Below are 24,347 nucleotides of genomic sequence, written 5' to 3'. Positions count from 1 at the left end.
CCGGCTAATTTTTTGTATTTTTAGTAGAAACGGGGTTTCACCGTGTTACTCAATCTCGCCCACCTCGGCCTCCCAAAGTGCTGGGATTACAGGCATGAGCCACCGCGCCCGGCCTGATTTTTGGCACTGTTTACACCTCAGTCTGTAGGGCACCTCCACGATTATATCCTTAAGAGGGGGAATAAAGGGAGGAGGTTGAGCCTGAAATGTGAATCTAAATCTGGCTGATCCCAAAGCCTTGCTCATAATCACTTTTCCCTTCTGTATGAGGCTAGGATAAAAACTTATTTTATATTCAGTTTCCTTCAGGTTGATGCACATTAACAGGACTCTGACCTTGTCCTCTGTTGTGCTCCCCTAGTTCTTCCAGAAGGCAGCACTGAACGTGCGAGACAATGTTGGGGAAGAGGTGGACACAGAGCAGCTGATCCAGGAAGCCTGTCGGAGCTGCCTGGAGCAGGTGAGACCAAAGGGGACAAGAGATGCAGGCACAAGGTTTAGCTCTCAAGCCTCTGATAAGAAATGTAATCTTAAGCCGGATGTGGTGGCTCACACGTGTAATCCCAGGACTGTGGGAGGCCAAGGTGGGCAGATCACTGAAGGCCAGGAGTTTGAGACCAGCTTGGGTAACATGGCTAAACCCCATCTCTACAAACAATACGAAAATTAGCTGGGCATGGTGGCGCACGCCTATAATCCTAGCTGCTTGGGAGCCATAGGCACAAGAATCTCTTGAACCCGGGAGACGGAGGTTACAGTGAGCCGAGATGGCACCACTACACTCCAGCCTGGGTGAAAGGGCAAGACTGTCTCAAAAACAAACAAAAAAAGAAATATGATCTTGTCATCAGTGGTATTTTGGGGAATGCCTAGCAAGCCACATATCGAGATAGGCTTGAGGCTGTTGCTGACAGGGAAGGGAAGGGAAGTAGCTACTATATGTCAGGTACCAGGGTAAATGCATTATTTTTTTATGTCTCAGAAGAAACCATGTACAGAAGATATATTTTAATTACTATTTTACAGATGAAGAAATTGTGGCTTAGCAAACTCATAGAAGCAGAGAGTAAAATCGCAGTAGCTGGAGGGGAGAAGTGGGGGGATGTTAATCAAAGGGTACAAACTTTCAGTTATAAGACGAACAAGTTCTGGGCAATCTGATGTACAGCATGGTGACTATAGTTTATCTCTATTGTTTACTTGAAATTTGCTAAGACCGTAGATCTTAAGTGTCCACACACACAAAATGGTAGTGGTGGATGTGTTGATTGATTTCATTGTGGTAATCATTTCACTATGTATATGTATGTCAATTCATCACATTGTACACCTTGAATATATACCATTTGTGTTTATCCATTATACATCAATAGAGCTAGAAAAAAATTTTTAAAAGCAAAGCAAAAAAAAAAAAAGAAAGAAAGAAATGGCTTAAGACACACAATAATTAGAATAGCTAAGATCTCTCTTACCCTTGCGGGTACTTGGTGGATCAAGTTATCACGGCCCCATTTGGTATCATGGGGATGAGCATCCTGCTGCCTCCCTGCCTCTCTGGTGTGGTCAGGAGGCGTGACATCAGGTCTATAAATGACTGTTCCCAAGATAGTAGAGAACCTGTTTACATGTGTCAGCTGCTGTTAGTAGGAGCAATTGTTGGCATCACCATTTTATAGGGAGACATCAGGAAAGGTCGCCAATAGTCGCTGGCTCACTTTCTCACCTCCCGTTCATTCTGTTCACTTTGTTTTCGCTTCAGTTCCCACTACTTCACTGGAACCCCTCTTGTCGGGGTCACTAGTAACTTCCGTGTTGTCAAACCCTCTGGTCCCTAACTCTCCTCAACCTACTCAGCTTCTCAGTGACATCTGTCACAGTGGATCATTTCGTGTTTCTTGGAACGCTCCTCTGTTGGCTTGAGTGCCTTGACTTTGCTCCAACCTCATTGCCTACTCTTCTCCCTCACCCCCTGCCTCTAACTTGGTGCCTTCCCAAGTTCAGTCCTCAAACCCCTTCTCTTTCATGGCTCACTGTTTTCATAGGTGTTTTCATCTAGTCCTGTGGCTTGGAAGCCAATTCAGCTGCTCATAATTCACACATTTATATCTCAGTCCAGAGTTACATTCACCATTACCCAGTTCCACAGCAGCCAGCTTCTCACAGCAGCCAGACTGATCTCTTAAAGATGAATTAGATCATGTCGCTCCCCATTTTAAAAACCCTTCAGTGACTTTCTTGTTGCAGGGAGAATAAAGTCTTAATGCCTTACCATGATCCTGCTGGGAAAACTGGCTAGCCATATGTAGAAAGCCAAAACTGGATCCCTTCCTTGCACCTTATACAAAAATTAATTCAAGACGGATTAAAGACTTAAATGTTAGACCTAAAACCATAAAAACCCTAGAAGAAAACCTAGGCAATACCATTCAGGACATAGGCATGGGCAAGGACTTCATGTCTAAAACACCAAAAGCAATGGCAACAAAAGCCAAAATTGACAAATGGGATCTAATTAAACTAAAGAGCTTCTGCATGGCAAAAGAAACTACCATCAGAGTAAACAGGCAACCTACAGAATGGGAGAAAATTTTTGAATCTACTCATCTGACAAAGGGCTAATACCCAGAATATACAATGAACTCAAACAAATTTACAAGAAAAAAACAAAAAACCCCATCAACAAGTGGGCAAAGGACATGAACAGACACTCCTCAAAAGAAGACATTTATGCAGCCAAAAGACACATGAAAAAATGCTCATCATCACTGGCCATCAGAGAAATGCAAATCAAAACCACAATGAGATACCATCTTACACCAGTTAGAATGGTGATCATTAAAAAGTCAGGAAACAACAGGTGCTGGAGAGGATGTGGAGAAATAGGAACACTTTTACACTGTTGGTGGGACTGTAAACTAGTTCAACCATTGTGGAAGTCAGTGTGGAGATTCCTCAGGGATCTAGAACTAGCAATACCATTTGACCCAGCCATCCCATTACTGGGTATGTACCCAAAGGACTATAAATCATGCTGCTATAAAGACACATGCACACGTATGTTTATTGAGGCACTATTCACAATAGCAAAGACTTGGAACCAAGCCAAATGTCCAACAATGATAGACTGGATTAAGAAAATGTGGCACATATACACCATGGAATACTATGCAGCCATAAAAAAGGATGAGTTCATGTCCTTTGTAGGGACATGGATGAAGCTGGAAACCATCATTTTCAGCAAACTAACACAAGAACAGAAAACCAAACATTGCATGTTCTCACTCATAGGTGGGAATTGAACAGTGAGAACACATGGACACAGGAAGGGGAATATCAGACACCGGGGCCTGTTGTGGGGTGGGGGAAGGGGGGAGGGATAGCATTAGGAGATATACCTAATGTTAAATGACGAGTTACTGGGTGCAGCACACCAACATGCACATGTATACATATGTAACAAACCTGCACGTTGTGCACATGTACCCTAAAACTTAAAGTGTAATAAAAAAAAATATGCCTTACCATGACCCACAGAGCCCACCCTTGACTGGCTTCTGCCTGCTTCTTTAACTTCATTTCATCTCACCTCTTTTTTAATGACTATACTCTGGCCATTCTGAACTCCTTTCTGCTCCTCCAGCACAAGCTTAGGCCATTTCACTTGCTGTTCTTAGTACCTGAAGTACTCTACCCTTAACCCTATAAAGCCGGCTCCTTCTTTTCTTCAGATCTTAGTTGAAATATCAGAGAGGTCTTCCCCTCACACTCCTACCTCTGCTAAAATCTTGAGCTTTACAAGAGTTGAGGCCTAATCTTGTTCACCACTGTATTCCCAGCCCTGGAATATGACTCTTAGTATGTGTACAGAGTTTGCTGAATTATTGAGTAAATGAAGGAACAAACAAATGATAAATGAACAAACAAGCTTCCTGCTCTAATAGAACTTAACAGCCTACTTAAGCAGACAGGTATGAATTAGATTACCAACAAATGTATGCATAATTACACATTGAGACTTGATTACCCTTCAGTGAAAACGGACAAAGTTTGGAGGAGGAGAACATGAATCCAATTATGGATTAGCAGCTTTGAGCCATCCAAGCATAGACATGGGGCAGACTATATGGTATATAAGTCCAGAGCTAAGAGGATAACCTTTTGTCTACAGCTGAATTATGGAGTTACGGGTTATAGATATTAATTGAAGCTGTGAGGTGAGAGCAGATAGAATATGTAATGAGAGAGAATAGAGGGAAAAGAACCAGATTGAGGAGGAAAAGATAGAATATGTAATGAGAGAGAATAGAGGGAAAAGAACCAGATTGAGGAGGAAAAGCCAGCAAAGAAGGCTAAGAAAGAATGGCCAGAGAAGTAGAAGGGCAAGTGTGGCCACAGGAGCCTGTAGAAAAGAGTGTTTCCAGAAGGGGGAGCCCTCAGCACTGTCAAATGCCACCGGCAGAGGTCAGGTGAACCCAATTCTCCACCTGCTGCAATGTTCCTGCACATGCACCATCTGCCCTCTGCCCATTCCATCCTTTTCTTCCTCAAATGAGCCAGGTGTTCCCACCTTTGAGCTTCTGCACTCCTCCCTGCTGCTGAAACACTTCTGCCCAGCTTTTTTTACAGCGTCCTTCACATCTCAACCTCAGAGGCCACCTTCTCACCAAGGCCTTCCCTGGCCATTCCCTCAAAGTAGCCCTCCCCCTCTGGTGGTTCTCTGTCACATCTGCCTGGGTTTTTTCTTTTTTTCTCACAGCATCTATCATGATCCACAGTTACCTTGTTTGTTTCTGTGCGTATTATCCAGATCACCCACAAACTATAAGCTCCACAAGAGCTTGTCCTAGTTACTGCCGTGTCCATAGCACTTAGGTCCTAGGTACTCAATATTTATTAAAAGAAAAACAGCAGGTCAGGTGCACTGGCTCACGCCTGTAATCCCAACACTTTGGGAGGCTGAGGCAGGCAGATCACGAGGTCAGAAGTTTGAGACTAGCCTGGCCAACGTGATAAAACCCCATCTCTACTAAAAATACAAAAAAAAAAAAAAAAATTAGCTGGGCGTGGTGGCATGCCTGTAATCCCAGCTACTCAGGAGGCAGAGGCAGGAGAACTGCTTGAACCTGGGAGGCAGAGATTGCAGTCAGCCAAGATCGCACCACTGTACTCCAGTCTGGGCAACAGAGCGAGATTCCATCTCAAAAAAAAAAAAAAGAAAAACAGCAGCTTACTGAGGAATATGTGTTATACTAATGTATTTAGTTTGAAAAAACATATAGTATGTATTTACATGGGAAAAGCAAGGAAGAATTTACATTGAAACATTAACAGTAGTTTAATGAGATTCCAGGTTTTTCTTATTTTGCTTTTTTACATTTTTAAATTTTTTCAGCTATGATCATTCAAGTTTTTTAAAAAATAGATATCTGTTTCTATGCATATAAATATATATACATATGTGGCTGGGCGTGGTGGCTCATGCCTGTAATCGCAGCACTTTGGGAGGCCAAGGCAGGTGGATCACCTGAGGTTAAGAGTACGAGACCAGCCTGACCAACATGGTGAAACCCCGTTTCCAATAAAAATACAAAAATTAGCCAGGCGTGGTGGCACATACCTGTATTCCCAGCTACTCGGGAGGCTGAGGCAGGAGAATCGCTTGAACCCAGGAGGCAGAGGTTGCAGTGAGCTGAGATAGCACCACTGCACTCCAGCCTGGGCGACAAGAGTGAAACTCCATCTCCAAAAAAAAAAAAATATATATATATATATATTTTGGAAGTGGGCAGATCACTTGAGGTCAGGAGTTCGAGACCAGCCTGTCCAACATGGTGAAATCCTATCTCTTCTAAAAATACAAAAATTAGATGGGTATGGTGGCGCACCCCTGTAGTCCCAGCTACTTTGGAGGCTGAGGCATGAGAATCACTTGAACCCAGGAGACGGAGGTTGCAGTGAGCCAAGATGGTGCTGCTGCACTCAGCCTGAGCAACAGAGCGAGACTCTGTCTCAAAAAAAAAAAGGAAGTAGTTAGGGTGTGCTTACCCACCAAAATAGTGACTGGTAACACTTGGTCTTTTTCCCTTCAGGCTAAACTGCTATTTTCAGATGGAGAAAAAGTAATACCCAGATTGACCCATGAGCTTCCAGGAATAAAGGTCAGAGTCACTGTGTTCTGGGGTATTGGAGCAGGAGGTCCTTCAGGCTGGGAGGCAAGTGAAATATGTGGGCCCTGGAGGTTTCATGTACTTCCATTTGTAGGACCAGGTCCACAGAGCATCATGCTGGATGGGCTTCTTTGGCCTGGGTCAGAGCGGGGCTGGAGAGCTGTAGTCCAGGGCTCTGTCTTCTGCAACTCCAGAGGACCTGTAACTCCCAGGCACTGGCCTTCCACTGACTCCCTTCCCTTTTCTTTTAGCGTGGCCGTCAGGCAGAAGAAGAATGTGCCCATCGAGGAAGCCCCCTTCCTAAAAAGGTAAACCATTTCTTGTTTTGTTTTCTGGCTGAAAAAAGGCTTGTCAGGCCAGGTGTGGTGGCTCACACCTGTAATCCCAACACTTTGGGAGGCCAAGCGGGGAGGATCACTTGGGCTCAGGAGTTTTGAGACCAGTCTGGGTAACATAGTGAGACCCTGTCTCTAAAATAAAAAAAAAAAATTAGGCAGGCATGCTGGCACATTTCTGTCGTCCTAGCTACATGAGAGGCTGCAGTGGGAGGATCACTTGAGCCCAGGAGTTCAAGGCTGTAGTGAGCTATGATCATGCCACTGCACTCCAGGCTGAGTAACAGAGTCAGACCCTGTCTCTCAAAAAAGGCTTTTCACTCCACAAGGTACTGGGCTTCCTCAAAGCCCTTTTGAGCCTTCCTAGGTATGCAAGGCAATTTTTCTCCCTGTCCCTGTCAAACATAATTTGATCTCTTTGGAAAACCATCTCTGCCAAGTGACCCTGGACCTGCCAGTGGGGTATGGGGAGTAACCACAGGGTCAGACCTCTGACAGCTGTTTTTTGTGGCAGAGGAAAGGACGGCCTCCTGGACACATCCTGTCAAGCGACCGGGCAGCCGCCGGCATGGTGTGAGTAGGGACCAACAGTGTGGTGAGAGCATAGGGGAGCAGACAGAGAGAGGGGCCCTGAAGGAAAAGAGGCCAGGGTTCTGTGCCTGTCAAAATCAGATCCATCAGCTTAAGTCATCGTGGAGGGGGGTTACCCTGGTTTGAGGGGTGAGGAAGGAGGGTAGTGAGGAGGAAATTGTTTTACCCCCTGAACAGTTTGGCCCAGCTTGATTAAACTCCAGAAGTTTGTCATTGTTAGTATATATTGGATGCTTATAACTGGTCTAAATACGTTACATACTTTACCTTTTAATCTTTATAGCCACCCTCTAAAGAAGATATAATTAATTTTTCAGATAAAGAACAGACTCAGAATTACTTGCCTAATGTCATATAGTTAACATTGCCTCCAAGATGGTCATTTTCAAATATATATATTTTTTAAGACTTAACTTTTTTTTTTAGAGCAGTTTTAGGTTCACAGCAAAATTGAGAGGAAGGTACAGATATATCCCATATACTCCCTGACCCTACACATGCACAGCCTCCCCCATTATCAACATCAGGTACCAGAGTGGTACATTTGTTACATTTGATGAGCCTACTTTGACTTGTCTTGATCCTCAGAGTGCAAGTTTCCATGAGGGTTCACTCTTGGTGTTGTACATAAACTTAGACAAATGCATAGTGACAGGCATCCACCATTCTAGTATCACACTGAGTGCTTCCAGTGCCCTAAAAATCCTCTGTGTTCTGCCTGTTCATCCCTCCTTCCCCCTCAACCCACCCCCAGCCCCACTTTTTAAAAAAATTCTGAAGCAGCAGAATCTTTTTCAAACAAAACTTTACATGGGAGCCCAGTATTTAAATCAAATAAAGCCACACTGGTCTGGTTCAGGGGCGTGGGGTTAGTTTGGAACAGCTGGCTTAGCAGATGGAATAGTATTAACTGTCATACCTTAGATGTGTCTCCTACACAAAACAGTTTTATTCCTCACAAACACAAGACAGGTAGGGCAGTTGCTGTTTCTGTCTCTTTTGACAGATTAGAAAACTGCCACTCAGAGGTTCTTGGAGTTGCTCATGCCACTATGTAAGAGCAGAGCTAGGCTAGAATGGCTTCTAGTCTAGTGCTTTTTTCCCTTTGTTCCTCCTCTAATGTGTCATCACAAAGGAGGATGTCCGGGGCTAAAGTGAGAGTGTGTGAGGAACTCCTACCACCACCAGCAAGCCAGCATTTAGTCCTAGGTCTCACCTTGGAGAATTCACCTTTTATTCTTTCCTTCCAAGCAGATGGAAACCAAAATCCTGTGAACCAATTCGCCGAGAAGGCCCTAAGGTATGATTATGTGAGCATGGCAGAGATCACGATCCCAGGAGATAATACCACTATCTCTAGGACCCACCATGAGGGAAAGGGGCAGGGGGCGAAGGGTGCATGCACACCATTCCAGAGCCATCTCCCCCTCTCCACCTCCAGCCACACTGGCCTCAGAGAGGATCCTGTGTAGGAATTAGAGTTAGAGGCAAAACAGAGAGGGCTTGAGTCTTTGCTGAAGCCTTCTCCTTATAGGAGCTAGTGGTCACTAATACTGATTCAATACTTAGTATGTAATGGGCAGTGCCCTAAATCTTTTGTGTAGACTATCTCATTTAATCTTTATAACAAACTTATGAGATCAATTCTGTGAACCATTCTATAAATGAGGCGTTTCCTTTTCTGCCAGCTTCCCTGTGGTCATAAATTATTTTATTCAGTTGTCTTATACACTTAATGCACTTAAGACTTGCCCAAAGTCACATAACTCGTAAGTAATCAAGCTGAGTCTCAAACCCAAGACCCGCTGACACCAGAGTCTGTGCTCTCAACCATTAGCCTCTGTTGCCTCCCTCTGTCTCCTGAGTTCTTCCTCAGCAGTGACTTATATAAATTCTCTCCTTGGCCCACTTCTCCATCTAAAGTAACTCTCTGGATAATCTAAATCATATACTCTTCTGGTTTCAGGGACCACCATGTTCTAAAACTCCCATACCTCTTTGTCCATCCCATGCCTCTCTTTCTACTTTAAAACTTGTGTATCTTACTATCTGCTTGACCACTCTGCTGGATGTTTCATAGGCATTTCAGATTCAGTATATCCAAACATGAAATTAGAATCTTTCCTCACAGCCCTTCTTTACATTCTTTATCTTAATCATCTTTGCCTCCTCCATCCTCTTCCTCACCTCCCTACATCCAGTCAAGTCCTGGACAATTCTTCCTCTTAAATATGTTGCAGTTCCTACTTCCTTCTCTTCATCCTTACTGCTGCCCTAGCTCAGGCCCTTAGCAGCTTTCCAATGCTTTATCACAGCAGCCTCTAAACTGCTCTCCCTGCCTATAGTCTTGCCCCTTCAAATCCATTATCTACATTGCTAGAAAACTCAGGTATCTTTAAAGTAAATCTGACTCTCACTCCTTGTTTAGAGGCCTTCAGCGATTCTCCATTGCCTACAGAAGAAATAAAATACATTCCCCTGAACATAACCTCCTAAGACCTCCAACTCCTCTGTGTTTCTCTCTCTAGCCCCATCAGTTGCCACTCCCTAATTTGTACTCTCTCTGTTAGCAGCACAGAATTACTAGTAGTTTCTCCAGCAGGCCAAGCTGCCTCTCACCTGTCTTTGCTCATGCTGCCCCCTGTCTGGAATGCCCTTGTTCCTGACCCCCTTTACCCCAACTTGTGCTCACCCTTTCAGAATTAACTTGGGAAATGCCTCTCTAAGGAAGCCTTCCTGGCTGTACCCTCCCCTCGGCAGCCCTTAGACCCTGCACTCACTTGTGTCATTGCCTCATCGCATAATGGTGTAATTATCTGTACATATGTCGGTGGCATCCTAGAAAACAGAGACTGTATCTTACTCATCTCTTTATCCCCAGTATCTAGCACAGACAGGGCCTAGCATATTGTGAGTACTCAGTGTCTTGGGTAAACTGTTGATTAAATAATAGACAAGGGAAGGGTTAGAAAAGGGCAGGGGGAGGAGTGTTTCTGTCCTACCCATCAGATTAAATTTCACCCTCACCAGCTTCTCTATTTTTTGCACAGTGGGACCCAGCTCGCCTGAATGAATCTACTACCTTTGTGTTGGGATCTCGAGCCAACAAGTAAGTTTAAGAGCTTTGGCACTGATTGAGGAAACAGCTCAGGAGTTCACTAGTAGGACTACACTTTCTGGAATCTTGACCACTTGGCTTTTACTTTTCAGAGCCCTGGGGATGGGGGGCACCAGAGGAAGAATCTACATCAAGCACCCACACCTCTTTAAGGTAGGTGACTGCTGGGAGGAAAGCAGGCCATTGCATTGGGAGTAGACTGGGAACTCCACTCAGCACAGAGAAGCTTAGAACAAACACTGATCTTGGAGTTGGGACATCTGGGTTCTAGTTGCGCCTCTGCCATTCACCTTTACCTTTCATGATTTACTCAACACCTCTGTGCCTCAGTAATAACAGCTACTTTGCCTGCATGTTTATTGGGCACCAAACACAGTTTTAAATACCATACTTATATTATCTTAAAAAATAAGTTTTGCCATCCTTATTTCACAAATTTGAAACAATCAGAGGTTGAGAAAGGCTGAGTGACTTGCCCACAGTTATTCAGCTAGAAGTGGTGAGTCAGGATTCAAACCCAGGTCTGTCCTCACCAAAGCCTGAGCTCTTAACCACTACCATATTTGGTTGTCTGTAAATTAGAGTTTGGGCCAGACGCGTGAGGTCACGCTTGTAATCCTAGCACTTTGGGAGGCCAAGGCGGGCGGATCGCCTGAAGTCAGGAGTTCGAGACCAGCCTGACCAACATGGAGAAACCCTGTCTCTACTAAAAATACAAAATTAGCTAGGCATGGTGGCTCATGCCTATAATTCCAGCTACTCGGGAGGCTGAGGCAGGAGAATCGCTTGAACCCAGGAGGCGGAGGTTGTGGTGAGCCGAGATCACACTGCCCTCACGTTTGCATTTTAAAATAACTCTGGGGCCGGGCACAGTGGCTCACGCCTGTAATCCCAGCACTTTGGGAGGCCGAGGCGGGCGGATCACCTGAAGTCGGGAGTTCGAGACCAGCCTGACCAATATGGAGAAACCCTGTCTCTACTAAAAATACAAAAATTAGCTGGGCATGATGGTGCATGCCTGTTGTCTCAGCTATTCGGGAGGCTGAGGCAGGAGAATTGCTTAAACCCAGGAGGCAGAGGTTGCAGTGAGCCAAGATCGCACCATTGCACTCCAGCCTGGGCGACAGAGCAAAACTCCATCTCAAAAAAAAAAAAAAAAATAGAGTTTGGAGCAAGGCAGGGTCCTGTGCCTTTTCAAAGAGGGTACTCCTTTCCTGAGAGCAGCTATGTTTTGGTCCCCACTGTTTGAAGGAATAATGGAGGAAATCATAAACTCACTCACCCTCTTAGATGATTTTGTATTTTATCAGTTACGAGAGCATCGAAGTAGATTAGAAGAATAGCAGTGCATATGTGTTCCATGCATGGTTTTTTGCACTTATACGTAAGGCTTGGCACCTCTTACTAGAACTGCACAGCCCTGTGGGATCCCAGAATCACGGGCTTTCTCTACCACATTCTGTGCAAGTTTTCAAGTTCTTTGAAAGGCATACCTGCTCACGCTTCTTCTCCAGTCTGATATCCTCGAGTCCCAACACTTAAACAGTTTGCCCAGTGGCTCCTTCGTTTTCCGCTCTTAGTGTCGTCACTCTTGCTATTCCCATTACCCGGGTGGCCTTTCTCTCCCACCCTTATCTGCCTGACTGTTCTTTAAGATCCACGTCCTCCAACAGCTTTGTTTGTATCATCCTCAAAATCAATATGCCCTTGGACCTACTTTGAATTCCCACTTCAGTGTGGTTTAAAGTATGGCTTCAGGCCTGGTTCCATTAGTTTACTAGCTGCATGAACTTGAACAAATGGCTCCACATTTCTTTTTCTTTTTTCTTTTTTTTAACTAGCTCAAGTCTGGGAATTGATCCACATTTCTGAGTCTGTTTTTGTCCTGTATAAAATGAGAATAGTGATAGACCAACCATTTTTTTTTTTTCTGAGACGGAGTCTTGCTCTGTCACCCAGGCTGGAGTGCAGTGGCGCAATCTCAGCTCACCGCAACCTCCACCTCCCAGGTTCAAGCAATTCTCTGCCTCAGCCTCCTGGGTAGCTGGGATTACAGGTGCCCACCACCACACCCGGCTAATTTTTGTATTTTTAGTAGAGATGGGGTTTCACCATCTTGGCCAGGCTGGTCTCAAAACTCCTGACCTCGTGATCCACCCTCCTTGGCCTCCCAAAGTGCTGGGATTACAGACGTGAGCCATGGCGCCCAGCCCTAGATCAACCTTTTAAGGTTAACTAACAGAGACTGTAGTAAAGCACTCAGCATAAGGCCTGGCACATAGTAAGGGCTCAATAAGTGTTAATCATTATTAGCATAGTTTCCCAATTCTAAAATCCACCATTTGTAATAAACTCCCAACCCACACTCTCATTACCAGTGGTTATTACTTCTCATTGTAATCTTTCCAGTCCAATAACTGGAAGGAAAATTCTTCTGTTGTTTCACTTTACAATTCTTTTTTTTTTTTTCTTTAAATGGGACAGAGTGTCCCTCTGTCACACAGGCTGCAGTGCTGTAGCACGATCTCGGCACACTGCAACCTCCATCTCCCAGGTTCAAGCAATTCTTCTGACTCAGCCTCCCGAGTAGCTGGGATTACAGGCACCCACCACGCCCAGCTAATTTTTATATTTTTAGTAGAGATGAGTTTTCACCATGTTGGCCAGGCTGGTCTCGAACTCCTGAGCTCAGATGATCCACAGCCTCAGCCTCCCAAAGTGCTGGGATTATAGACATGAGCCACTGCACCTGGCCCAACTTTACAATTCTCTATTAGTGATTATAAGTATCTTTTCAGTCATTTAGGATCTATTTGTATTTCTTCTGTAAGCTGCCTGTTATATCTTTTGCCCATTTTTCTGTCCTTCAGAAGGCATTATTCAAATTCTTTTCCTTTTTTAAACGTTTTGATTATAGAAATAATACATAAACCTATTCCCGTTGTAAAAAGATTCAGACGATACACAGGAGGTAGTAGAGAGCAAAACAGTTTCTCAGCCAGGTGCAGTGACTCATGCCTGTAATCCCAGCACTTTGGGAGCCCAAGGCGGGTGGGTCACCTGAGGTCAGGAGTTCAAGACCAGCCTGGCCAACATGGCGAAACCCCATCCCTACTAAAAGTACAAAAATTAGCCAGGCATGGTGGTGCACTCCTGTAGTCCTAGCTACTCTACTCGGGAGGCTGAGGCAGGAGAATTGCCTAAACCCAGGAGGCAGAGGTTGCAGTGAGCCGAGATCACACCACTGCACTCCAACCTGGGCGACAGAGCAATACTCCATCTCAAAAAAATATAAGTTTCTCTTCACTCCTCGATTTTTTTTTTTTAAGGCGCTTAAATTCTGGTTTCTAGGCGCCCAACCTAGAAACCAGAATTTAAGCCTTATTTGGGCTGAGCACAGTGGCTCATACCTGTAATCCCAACACTTTGGGAGACTGAGTGGGTGGATCAGTTGAGGCCAGGAGTTCAAAACCAGCCTGACCAACATGGCAAAACCCCATGTCTACTAAAAATACAAAAATCAGCTGAGTGTGTTGGCACATGCCTGTAATCCCAGATACTCAAGGCTGAAGCAGAAGAATAGCTTGAACCCAGGAGGCAGAGGTTGCGGTGAGCCAAGATCATGCCACTGCACTCTAGCCTGAACAACAGAGTGAGACTTCATCTCAATAAATAAATAAACAGCCAGGCACGGGGGTTCACGCCTATAATCCCAGCACTTTGGGAGCCCAAGGTAGGCAGATCACCTGAGGTCAGGAGTTCAAGACCAGCCTGAACAACATGGAGAAACCCCATCTCTACTAAAAATACAAAATTAGCCGGGCGTGGTGGCGCATGCCTGTAGTGCCAGCTACTTGGGAGGCTGAAGCAGGAGAATCACTTGAACCCAGGAGGTGGAGGTTGCGATGAACCAAGATCATGCCATTGCACTCCAGTCTGGGCAACAAGAGTGAAACTCCGTCTCAATCAATCAATAAACCAACCAACCTTATTTGTAACTCCAAAACTGAGTTCTTAACCATGATGCTATTATGCGTCCGACAGTACATGAGGTGTCCTGATTTTTGTTTTATTATGGTCACCATAATAATTACAGACGTTATAAGTCACCTCCGATCATTTTTTAAAAGAGGAAGCTCTAAAATAATAGTTATCAGTCCCACCAGTTGCCCGGGGTGCTTTGTTTTGAGAAGGGGGTGGAGATTGGGAGTATACTAAGTCTCTGGGAATTGGGTCCCATGGTCTGCCCTTTGGGCTTGGTTCAGCTTTCTCTGAAGAGATTAGCGAGCCCTCTAAATCCACCACGCTAGGAGACAAGGACTTTTGGTAAGAACTGCTCAACTGGCCAAGAGTATGCTTTGAGACCAAATGAGAATAGCCCCTTACCCGAGGCTAATTCTGTTACAACTTCATCCCTTACAGTATGCAGCTGACCCACAGGACAAGCACTGGCTGGCTGAGCAGCATCACATGCGGGCAACAGGGGGCAAGATGGTAAGCACTATTCATTTGTGCCACTGCCAGTGACCCACCCCACCTGGGAACCAGGATTTTGGCTGTGGGTGACAGCCTACCTCCAAATCTGACTCCCAAAGCCTGACCAATGTGTGAGAAGAGAGACTTATAAGGCCTATTTCTTCATGCTGAAAAGCAAATTGTAATCTTCAGGTTCCCTTCCCTATCCCTAGGTCTCCCTTCCGCCCCCTCACACTTTCACCTCATGCCTCCAAGATCACATATTTGGATATTATTAGCTGTCCATGGGAATAACAGTTATAAGACACACAGTACTACTTTTCCCCACTACTGCACCCACTGATAGATTTCACTCATTGATCACTCTTCCACCAGACACAGCTATAGAATCTTTTCTCAACACGGTACTCGAGGCAGCAACCCTTGTCAGTAGGAGTTAGCAATGAAATGTGTTTGCATACCTGGCAGCCCCTTCCAGATGTACCTCTACTTAAAGAGTTCTCAGATCATATGAAACAGCAACCTTAGGAAAATCATCATTGCATGTGTTCAAAAACTATTGCTGAGGGCTTTGTCCATCACACACAATGTCCCCCACCTGAGGACTCACTCACTCCCACCACAGGTACTGCTCCTTTTAGAATCTAAGTGCCTTACAAACTGATATACCATCTCCTTTCTGGCAGTGAGAGCTACCTTTTATTTTATTTTACTACTCTATTTATGCCTATGCTTTACTTCAAAAAAGATTTCAGGTAAGCTCCATGTACATAAAATGCAACATTACATAAATAAGAAATAGATGGTAGGGGATGGGGGCAGGACCTAAAATTAAGCCACCAGTAAAACTAGTTCTTGAAAACAAAAAAAAAGTGTTTTTTTATATTGCTGACCTGGGAGACCTGTGCACTTCTACAGATGTTGGCAAATTCAGCTGTAGGCCCCACTCATGGACACCTGATCTGTTATGGTTCATAGTGCCCATAAGATGTAGACAAATTACTCAAGGAATACACAATTATTCCTGACCCTAACATTAGAAAGTCTCCCACAGAAGACCTATGTGTTAAGTTCACAAAAGGGCCCTCACCCACTGTAGACCGAGGCATTGTGACAAAGCATTTCTACAGGCCCCAGTACAATACGGGCCAATTACTAGACAGCAGAGCAGTTTATCATGTTTTCCATTTTGCCACAAAGTTCAAAACCAAGTTATCTTTGTCCTCAGAGGGAGCACATGGTTTCCTCTTCCTGATTTCCTGTTTCCATGTATATTTTGCTGGCTTTCTTGCCATTTTGTTATAACCCACCTTGGGTCCTTTCGTACACTTGATCTTAACCAAAAGGCGTAGGAGCAATGGTGGATCCCTTTTATTTATTTATTTATTTATTTTTAATTTTCACCACACCATTCAAGAGAGAAATGGGTCCTTTTTTAAAAGAGAAGGCTATAAATAAGTCACCAGTCCCTACTCTCCCATCCATGAAGCATCTACTTTAGTAAAAGATTATCTCAAGGAACCATTCCCATCCCTCCCCACTTACTCTTCCGTACTAAATTGTAAACCGCATCCCCTGCTTCCACCTAGTAGCAGGCCTTACATTAAGCAGATGTTTAATCAAGTGTTACTGAGTTGGAGTGAAATGAATCAGGCAATGACCACTCTCCCTTGCTCCTGCCTCAGGCCTACCTCCTCATCGAGGAGGACATCCGGGACCTTGCGGCCAGTGATGACTACAGGTAAAACCAGTGGGTCTCCTGCCCTTTCTCCTCTCCCTTCCTCAAAGTAGCCCCTAGAATGAGGCAGGGCCTACATACTCACTTCCCCCAACTTCTCTCTTCAATGTCTGTTCCAGAGGATGCCTGGATCTGAAGCTAGAGGAATTGAAATCCTTTGTCCTACCCTCCTGGATGGTGGAGAAGATGAGAAAGTATATGGAGACACTACGGACAGAGAATGAGCATCGTGCTGTTGAAGCACCTCCACAGACCTGAGGCCAGGTCCCCTGGCCACACTTGGCAGCCCTCCCCCAAAGCACTCTTCCTCACATGGCTGAGGCCACCGCTGGGACTGCTCCTAGATGGATCTCAGCGGCATTAAGCTGTGCCTGAGCGAGTTTGTAGTGACTTACTGCACAGCACCCCCAGACTAGCATGTGATTCTATATTTGTAAAGTTATTGGGATAAGAAACAATTAAACAGTTTGTAATAAACACAGATGGTGAACCTGCTGTGCCCTCTACCTTGCGGGAGTTGACAGAACATCAAGGGCTCTAGAAGTGGGTGTAGGAAAAAAGGACGAGATAACCCTCACCCATAACAGTATAGAGCCAGGCTTGATGAGACCAACCTGGGAGCACCATGTACCTTGCCCGTCTTCCCTTTGCCTTTTTGTAGTTTCCTTACCCAGCTAATGTAAGGACATGGCAGAATGCAATGGAGTTTGATGACAGATCATATGAAAAATAGAGTTGGCTTTTATTGCTCCCATTTTACAGGTTAAGATACTAAAGGACCCGCCCCAAGGTCACACACTACCCACTGGGGAGGTAGGATATGCAGGATATGAACCTGTGTTATTGGGGTTTTTGTTTGTTTGAAGACAGTCTTGCTCTGTTGCCCAGGCTAGACTGCAGCCTCTGGCTCAAGCGATTCTCCAGCCTCAGCCTCGCCAGTAGCTAGGACTACAGGCTCGTGCCACCTCACCAGCCTTTTTTTTTTTTTTTTTTTTTTTTCTTTTTTAAGTAGAGACAGGGCTCCCTATCTTGTTGCTCAAGCTGGTCTCGAACTCCTGGGTTCAAGCAATTCTCCTGCCTGGGCCTTCCAAAGTGTTTGGGGTTACAGACGTGAGCCACTGCACCCGGCCTGAACCAATGTTGTCTTTTTTTTTTTTTTCTGTTATCTCTGCGGAGATGTATGAACCTATGTTTTCTAATAGGGAGTCTGCTGCTCTGGCCATCAGCCTTTAGTTTTTCCCCTCGCTGGAATTTTCAGATACTTAGGACGCAGCAAAGGTGCCCAGACGATTATAATGGGGGGAGAGTACCAGTGCTGCAGGATTGGAGGTACTCCCTGCCCGAGGAAAATCGAATCAAGGCTGGGCGTGCCGGGTGTTCCCACGCGGAGTAACGCGTGTAGCCTTAAGGAGGGGGTTCATCCCATGTAGACGTTTTCTTGGCCCTTTAATGGTTAGCGTTTTCCAAAGGCCACCAATCCGCTACGGATTCGTTAGTTAATGGCAGCCTCGTCTACCAGTCGGCTGTCAGAAGCGGGATCCTGCCACCCAATAGCGGTGCGCCAGTGGGTAGGTCTAGCAGTGGCGCAGCAACAGAGCGCTCCGGAGCGTCCCATTGGCTGGATCAAACCCAAGCGAACCGCTGATTGGTCGACGCTCCCAGAGGGTTACAATTCAAACGCGGGCGGGCGGGCCCGCAGCCCTGCAGTTGCAGTCGTGTTCTCCGAGTTCCTGTCTCTCTGCCAACGCCGCCCGGATGGCTTCCCAAAACCGCGACCCAGCCGCCACTAGCGTCGCCGCCGCCCGTAAAGGAGCTGAGCCGAGCGGGGGCGCCGCCCGGGGTCCCGTGGGCAAAAGGTGAGTGATGCGGCGTACCACTCGCCGGGCCTGCTATGCCCTAGGCATTGGTACCCAGAGCAAAGATTTCTAGGACCCCCCCCGCCGCCACCTCCTGGAGCAGGAGATCTGCGGGTGCAGGAGAACACGCCAGGAGCTCGGGGCCTGGCATTCCCCTGGGCATGGGGGCCGAGGGCGGAGACTTCCGGGACTCCCGCCTCCTTGCTCGGGTGAGATTTGAGAGATGGGGGACACGCCAGGAGCTCAGACCGCTCTTTGAGACTCTCCCGAAGGAGAATGGGAGGGTAGGGGCGCTGCCAGGCTCCTTCTCGGGTGGGCCTAGATGAAGACGCGCAAGGACCCTCGTGACTTGGCAGTGACAAGGGAAGGGAGAAGTTGAGTCAGGCAAGGAAGAGACGCCAAAGCCTGGGGAATTAAGAACATGCCAGAATCATCCCGAGAGAGTCTGAAATTAGGGAGGGTGAGGACTCGCTAGGATCGTCTGTGGATCTGGTGAGTGTACCCTGAGCTGAGCCTGACCTTGGTGATGTAGGGCGCCTCCATGACGGCTCCCCCTAAGATTCAGGTGGGAGAAGATGCACCATGGAGGCCTGGCCCATCCGGACTCCCAGATAACCCCGAATACTCTTTTTGCAGGCTACAGCAGGAGCTGATGACCCTCATGGTGAGTGACTAAGTGCCCAGAACCCCAGCCTTTCATCCAATTTTCAGTAGCCTCCTTTCTTCCGTCAGCTTTTTTGCTAGACATAGGGGTAAAATATAAATGTAATTTGCTCCCTCCTGGGAAGAAGTTCATACACCCCACCTACACCATTTCTTCCAGCAGTCCCTCCTCCCAATTCCATCCCCCAACACGAAGTTATCTCTAAAACACTTCCCTGAAGTCATACAAGACCCTCCCTGTCCAGTGTGTCCCTACTTCCTAGCCCCAACCAAGCTTTACCCACACCCAACTCCACACTCTTCTTGGTATTTCTAGCCTATGAATTTGGTTGCTTTATTTTGGATCAGAGTGATGAGATTAAGGGGAGGCTGGGCGAGGTAGCTCACACCTTATAATCCCAACACTTTGGGGGGCTAAGGTGGGCGGATCACTTGAGATCAGGAGTTCGAGACCAGCCTGGCCAACATTGCAAAACCCCGTCTCTATTAAAAATATAAAAATTATCCAGGCATGGTGGTGCATGCCTGTAATTTCAGCTACTCGGGAGGCTGAGGCACGAGAATCATTTGAACCGTGGAGACAGAGGTTGCGGTGGCAAGCGCACCACTGCACTCCAGCCTGGGCCACAGAGAGAGTGTGTGTGTGTGTCTGTCTGTCTGTCTCTCTCTCTCTCTCTCCCTCTCTCCCCAAGACAGAGGTTGCGGTGAGCCGAGCGCACCACTGCACTCCAGCCTGGGCAACAGAGAGAGTGTGTGTGTGTGTCTGTCTCTGTCTCTCTCTCTCTCTCCAAGACAGAGGCGGTGAGCCGAGCGCACCATTGTACTCCAGCCTGGGCGACAGAGAGAGTGTGTGTGTCTGTCTCTGTCTCTCTATCTCTCTCTCTCTCTCTCTCTCTATATATATATATGTGTGTGTGTGTGTGTGTGTGTGTGAATATATATTTTTTTAGTAGAGATGGGATAACCCCATCTATATCTCATATATATATATACATACATACATATATACATATACATACGTATATACATACATATATATACACACATATATATGTATGTGTATATATATGATTAAGGGGAAAGCTCACCCATTGACCTTTGCTATGCCCAAAAGTGTACTCCACATTCCAGCAAATGTGTTTTCTCCCCAGATGTCTGGCGATAAAGGGATTTCTGCCTTCCCTGAATCAGACAACCTTTTCAAATGGGTAGGGACCATCCATGGAGCAGCTGGAACAGTAAGTGTAGGGCTGGGATGGGTGAGTGAGTCTGAGGAAAGGTGGGAGGTGAGATCCAAGTGCGAGCTCTGCTTCAAGCCTTTGATGGAGCAAGACACTCCTCCTTTGACTGTTCACATTCTCTGAGCCATGTGGCCTTGTTCTTTCCATCTGTGCAATAAGAGGGTGGGTTTAAAGCAGGGCTGTCTATCTTTGATGTTTACAGAGGGACAGACAGCAAGGAAATAGATGAAGTGAGGACTTTGGCCAATAGGAGGGCACAGATCTCAAGAAGGCAGCTTCCCACTGCTGCAGATCAGGTTTAAGATGAGTCAGAAGTCCAAATCTGTGCCAAATCTCCTAATTTTTACATATTAGCAACTAATATTCTAATTGAACTAAGCACAGGATGCCAATTTACAATCCTTAGACCAAAGAATCACTGATGTCTCCACCAGGTAAGAGGAAAGCATCAGGCTAGGCACGGTGGCTCACACCTGTAATTCCAGCACTTTGGGAGGCTGAGGCAGGCAGATCACATGAGTCCAGGAGTTCGAGACTGGCCTGGGCAACATGGTGAAACCCTATCTCTAAAATAAAAACTAAACTAAAAAAGCTTTTTAAAAAGGCAGTAGGGAGCATCAGAACCAGCTCAACAGTTTGTCTACTGTCCACTCCCAGAGAAACTCAAGATTCTAGCAAGCCCCTTGCATGGGGCTTGGGTTGGGATATGAGGCTGCTGCTGGAGCTTACTCTGCGTCTGTTTCTCCAAATGCCAGGTATATGAAGACCTGAGGTATAAGCTCTCGCTAGAGTTCCCCAGTGGCTACCCTTACAATGCACCCACGGTGAAGTTTCTCACGCCCTGCTATCACCCCAACGTGGACACCCAGGGTAACATATGCCTGGACATCCTGAAGGAAAAGTGGTCTGCCCTGTATGACGTCAGGACCATTCTGCTCTCCATCCAGAGCCTTCTAGGAGGTGACTTTAGAGACCACCCCTCCCCTCCATGCAACTTGGGAACCTGTCAGGACTCCCTGGGGTCAGCCTCTTCTACCCCCTTGACCTTCTCTTTCTCTCCACCCACAGAACCCAACATTGATAGTCCCTTGAACACGCATGCTGCCGAGCTCTGGAAAAACCCCACAGGTGAGTCCTCAGTCCTTGAGCCCAGGGTGATCCCTCCTCCAACCTTCAAAGGCTCCCTCAAACAAAAGGAGCCCAGTGACTTGGGACTGGGTTGGTTGGGACAGGGTGGATTGTTGGTAGCAACCCACTTCTGCTTCTGCCCCAGTGCTCCTATTTGCTATGAAATAGCAATTGTTTTATAGCAGAATAAAAATTTTTGGCTATAAATAATTTTGGGAAATTACTGGGGAGACCAAGGCAGGATAGCTTGAGGCCAGGAATTCGAGGTTACAGTGGACTATGATCACAACACTGCTCTCCACCCTCGACAACAGAGTGAGACCCTGTCTCAAAAAGGGGGAAGGTGGGATTAACCCCTTCTGTATTAATGCAGGTTAAGAGGTTGCTTAGTAGAGTGCCTTGCCTGTGCCCTCCAGTCTCACTGGAAGCAAGCCCTTCTAGGAGAGCTACCTGGATGGGCAGTGCAGGGAGAATGCCGGGCTGGGAAACCAGCCCCTCCTGCACCTCCTCCGACCTTTGCATCCCTGGTCCAGCTGCCTCTTGCCCACCTCAATTAATTCATCCTGGGCCAGGCACAGTGGCTCATGCCTGTAATCCCAGCACTTGAGGAGGCCGAGGTGGGTGGATCACATGAGGTCAGGAGTTTGAGACCAGCCTGGCCAACATGGTGAAACCCCGTCTCTACTAAATACAAAAAAAATTAACCAGGTATGGTGGTAGGCACCTGTAGTCCCAGCTACTCGGGAGGCTGAGGCAAGAGAATCACTTGAATCTAGGAAGCAGAGGTTGCAGTGAGCAGACATCATGCTATTGCAGTCCAGCTTGGTCAACAGAGTGAGACTCCATCTCAAAAATAATAAATAGTAAAGATTAACTCATCCTGTCTCCATCACTCACTGAGACCTGCCTGTTCTCTTCCAGCTTTTAAGAAGTACCTGCAAGAAACCTACTCAAAGCAGGTCACCAGCCAGGAGCCCTGACCCAGGCTGCCCAGCCTGTCCTTGTGTTGTCTTTTTAATTTTTCCTTAGATGGTCTGTCCTTTTTGTGATCTCTGTATCTTGAGCTGTGGTATTTTTGTTTTGTTTTTGTCTTTTAAATTAAGCCTCGGTTGAGCCCTTGTGATGTATATTAAATAAATGCATTTTTGTCCTTTTTTAGACAAGTTGTTGCGTTGTAATTTCACTAGGGTTGGAGGTACTCAGGGTAGGCAGAGGTGGAACTTAAGGATGTGGGGCCAAGCAGTGGGGTGACAAAGATTTATTCCCTTGTACTTTATTTTATGACTCTGCATCTGTTCATCTATAAAATGAGTGTCACAATAATGCCTCCTGTCTATGGAGTCAGTGATGTGTACCAGCAATGTTAGTGAAAGTTGGAGCTCCCTCAGCTGTGTTGCAGATGAGGCTAAGCCAGACCTTAGGCTGAAACCTACTCCTATAGCTGTAGAAAGAACAAGCGTGTGTGTTGTGGGGGGATCCCAACACACAGCCACCCATGTTCTGTCCTGAAGAAGAATGCTCAGGTCACCCTAAGCAGGTCCAGGGCCTGGGGAGACAGCCAGGAAAAATGCCCCTTCCCTGGCAGGACTCAGGTCTGAGCTCTGGTCTCCAGGCTCTAGCCCAGGTCCCTGTGGAGCTCCACCTCCAAGGGGGCACAGTCACCTCCTGCTGCATATCCCCCAGCGAGCCCCCAGCCCCTTGGGCTGCCTCTTTCCCCTGGCCTGATGAAGGCGCCAGCCTTTGAGCCCCTAGGAGGAAACACCCCTGCTGACCAGCTGGGTCCCCACAAGGGTCGGCAGGTGGAAGAGTAGGTTGAAGTGATAGGGCCCCCACAAAGCCCTTCAGGAAGATCTCCAAGGTAGATAAGCAGCATCCAGATGTGTTCCAACCTTGCACTCAACTCCTTCAGGTCTGTTAGCAGCTGGTTGGTTGTGCAAGCCTGAAGCGGGAGGGGTTGGGATTCGAAGTTGGGTCCCTTCATGTCTATAATTGTGCTCTTAGGTCTCTCCTCTTGGGTTTTTTCTTTTTTTTTTTTTTTTTTTTTTTGAGACAAGAGTCTCGCTCTGTCACCCAGGCTGGAGTGCAGTGGCGTGATCTCGGCTCACTGCAAGCTCCGCTGCCTCCTGAGTTCACACCATTCTCCTGCCTCAGCCTCCCAAGTAGCTGGGATTACATGCGCCCCCCACCATGTCCAGCTAATTTTTTTTGTATTTTTTAAGTAATGATGGGGTTTCACCATGTTAGCCAGGATGGTCTCGATCTCCTGACCTCGTGATCCACCCGCCTCAGCCTCCCAAAATGCTGGGATTACAGGCATGAGTCACCGCGCCCGGCCAGGTTTTTTCTTAATCTAACATGCATACAAATACACTTGGGATCTTGTAAAATTAAAATCTTTTTGGTAGGTGTAAAGTGGAGCCTAAGATCCAGTCTGTTTATTTATATTTATTTTGGTTTCTAAATAGTTTCCAAGTGATGTCATTGCTGCGGTCTGGTTAAGAACAAAATTTAGAGCGATGTTCTTAGAATGTGGTCCTTCCAGCAGCAGCAGCATCACCCGGAACTTGTTAGGGAAATCTTTGACCCCAAACTGCCCTCCGGGTTCTGAAGATCTCCCAAGGTTGAAAATCACTAGGTTAGCGGATACTGGAGAAAACCAGAGCTCAGAACCTGGCACGAAATTAGTCAATAAATGCTGGCCAGGGCCGGGTGTGGTGGCTCACTGCCTGTAATCCTAGCAGTTTGGGAGGCAGAGGCAGGAAGATTGATTGCTTGAACTTAAGAATTCAAGACCAGTCTGGGCAACACAGTGAGACCCCCGTCTCAAATAATAAATTTTAAAAGAAAAATAAATAAATCCTGGCCGGGCCTGGTGGTTCACATCAGCAATCTCAACATCTTGGGAGGCCAAGGTGGGAGGATCACTTGGGGCCAGAAATTCAAGGTTATAGTAAGTTATCACTCCAGCCTAGGCAGCAGAGTAAGACCTTATCTCTAAAAGAAATGTTTCAAATGCTAACTGGTGGATGTGTTT

The 24,347-nt window shown here is 46.5% G+C and overlaps 2 protein-coding genes across 5 annotated transcripts in view; both read left to right on the top strand.

Annotated features, from left to right (window-relative positions):
* Positions 1-16,915, top strand: part of DNTTIP1 (deoxynucleotidyltransferase terminal interacting protein 1) — a 20,307-nt gene extending 3,392 nt beyond the window's left edge. For both annotated transcript variants that reach the window (XM_032142228.2, XM_058432817.1), the window contains exons 4-13: positions 362-460; positions 6,090-6,158; positions 6,419-6,475; positions 7,017-7,075; positions 8,348-8,393; positions 10,144-10,202; positions 10,304-10,364; positions 14,634-14,705; positions 16,373-16,428; positions 16,545-16,915. In XM_032142228.2, the coding sequence (XP_031998119.1) occupies positions 362-460; positions 6,090-6,158; positions 6,419-6,475; positions 7,017-7,075; positions 8,348-8,393; positions 10,144-10,202; positions 10,304-10,364; positions 14,634-14,705; positions 16,373-16,428; positions 16,545-16,683 (717 nt within the window). In that variant the 3' untranslated portion in view covers positions 16,684-16,915. The remainder of the gene's footprint in view (positions 1-361; positions 461-6,089; positions 6,159-6,418; positions 6,476-7,016; positions 7,076-8,347; positions 8,394-10,143; positions 10,203-10,303; positions 10,365-14,633; positions 14,706-16,372; positions 16,429-16,544) is intronic.
* A 1,187-nt stretch (positions 16,916-18,102) lies between these two features.
* On the top strand, positions 18,103-22,476 carry UBE2C (ubiquitin conjugating enzyme E2 C). Of its 3 annotated transcripts, none has more exons than XM_032142236.2 (6): positions 18,103-18,281; positions 18,918-18,945; positions 20,096-20,182; positions 20,941-21,145; positions 21,254-21,313; positions 22,235-22,476. In XM_032142236.2, exons 1-6 carry the CDS (start codon positions 18,181-18,183, stop codon positions 22,291-22,293), a joined length of 540 nt encoding a protein of 179 aa, XP_031998127.1. In that variant the 5' UTR covers positions 18,103-18,180; the 3' UTR covers positions 22,294-22,476. The 3 variants fall into 3 exon arrangements, with proteins under 3 accessions (XP_031998127.1, XP_031998128.1, XP_031998129.1); XM_032142237.2 differs by lacking the exon at positions 20,941-21,145 and adding an exon at positions 20,790-20,940; XM_032142238.2 differs by lacking the exons at positions 20,096-20,182; positions 20,941-21,145 and adding an exon at positions 20,790-20,940.
* The last annotated feature ends 1,871 nt before the right edge of the window (positions 22,477-24,347 follow it).

The sequence above is a fragment of the Hylobates moloch genome, unplaced genomic scaffold (assembly GCF_009828535.3).
Source record: "Hylobates moloch isolate HMO894 unplaced genomic scaffold, HMol_V3 SCAFFOLD_21, whole genome shotgun sequence".
NCBI lineage: Eukaryota > Metazoa > Chordata > Mammalia > Primates > Hylobatidae > Hylobates > Hylobates moloch.
Note: the sequence above shows the minus strand (reverse complement) of the source record. Positions and strands in the feature narration are given on the sequence as shown.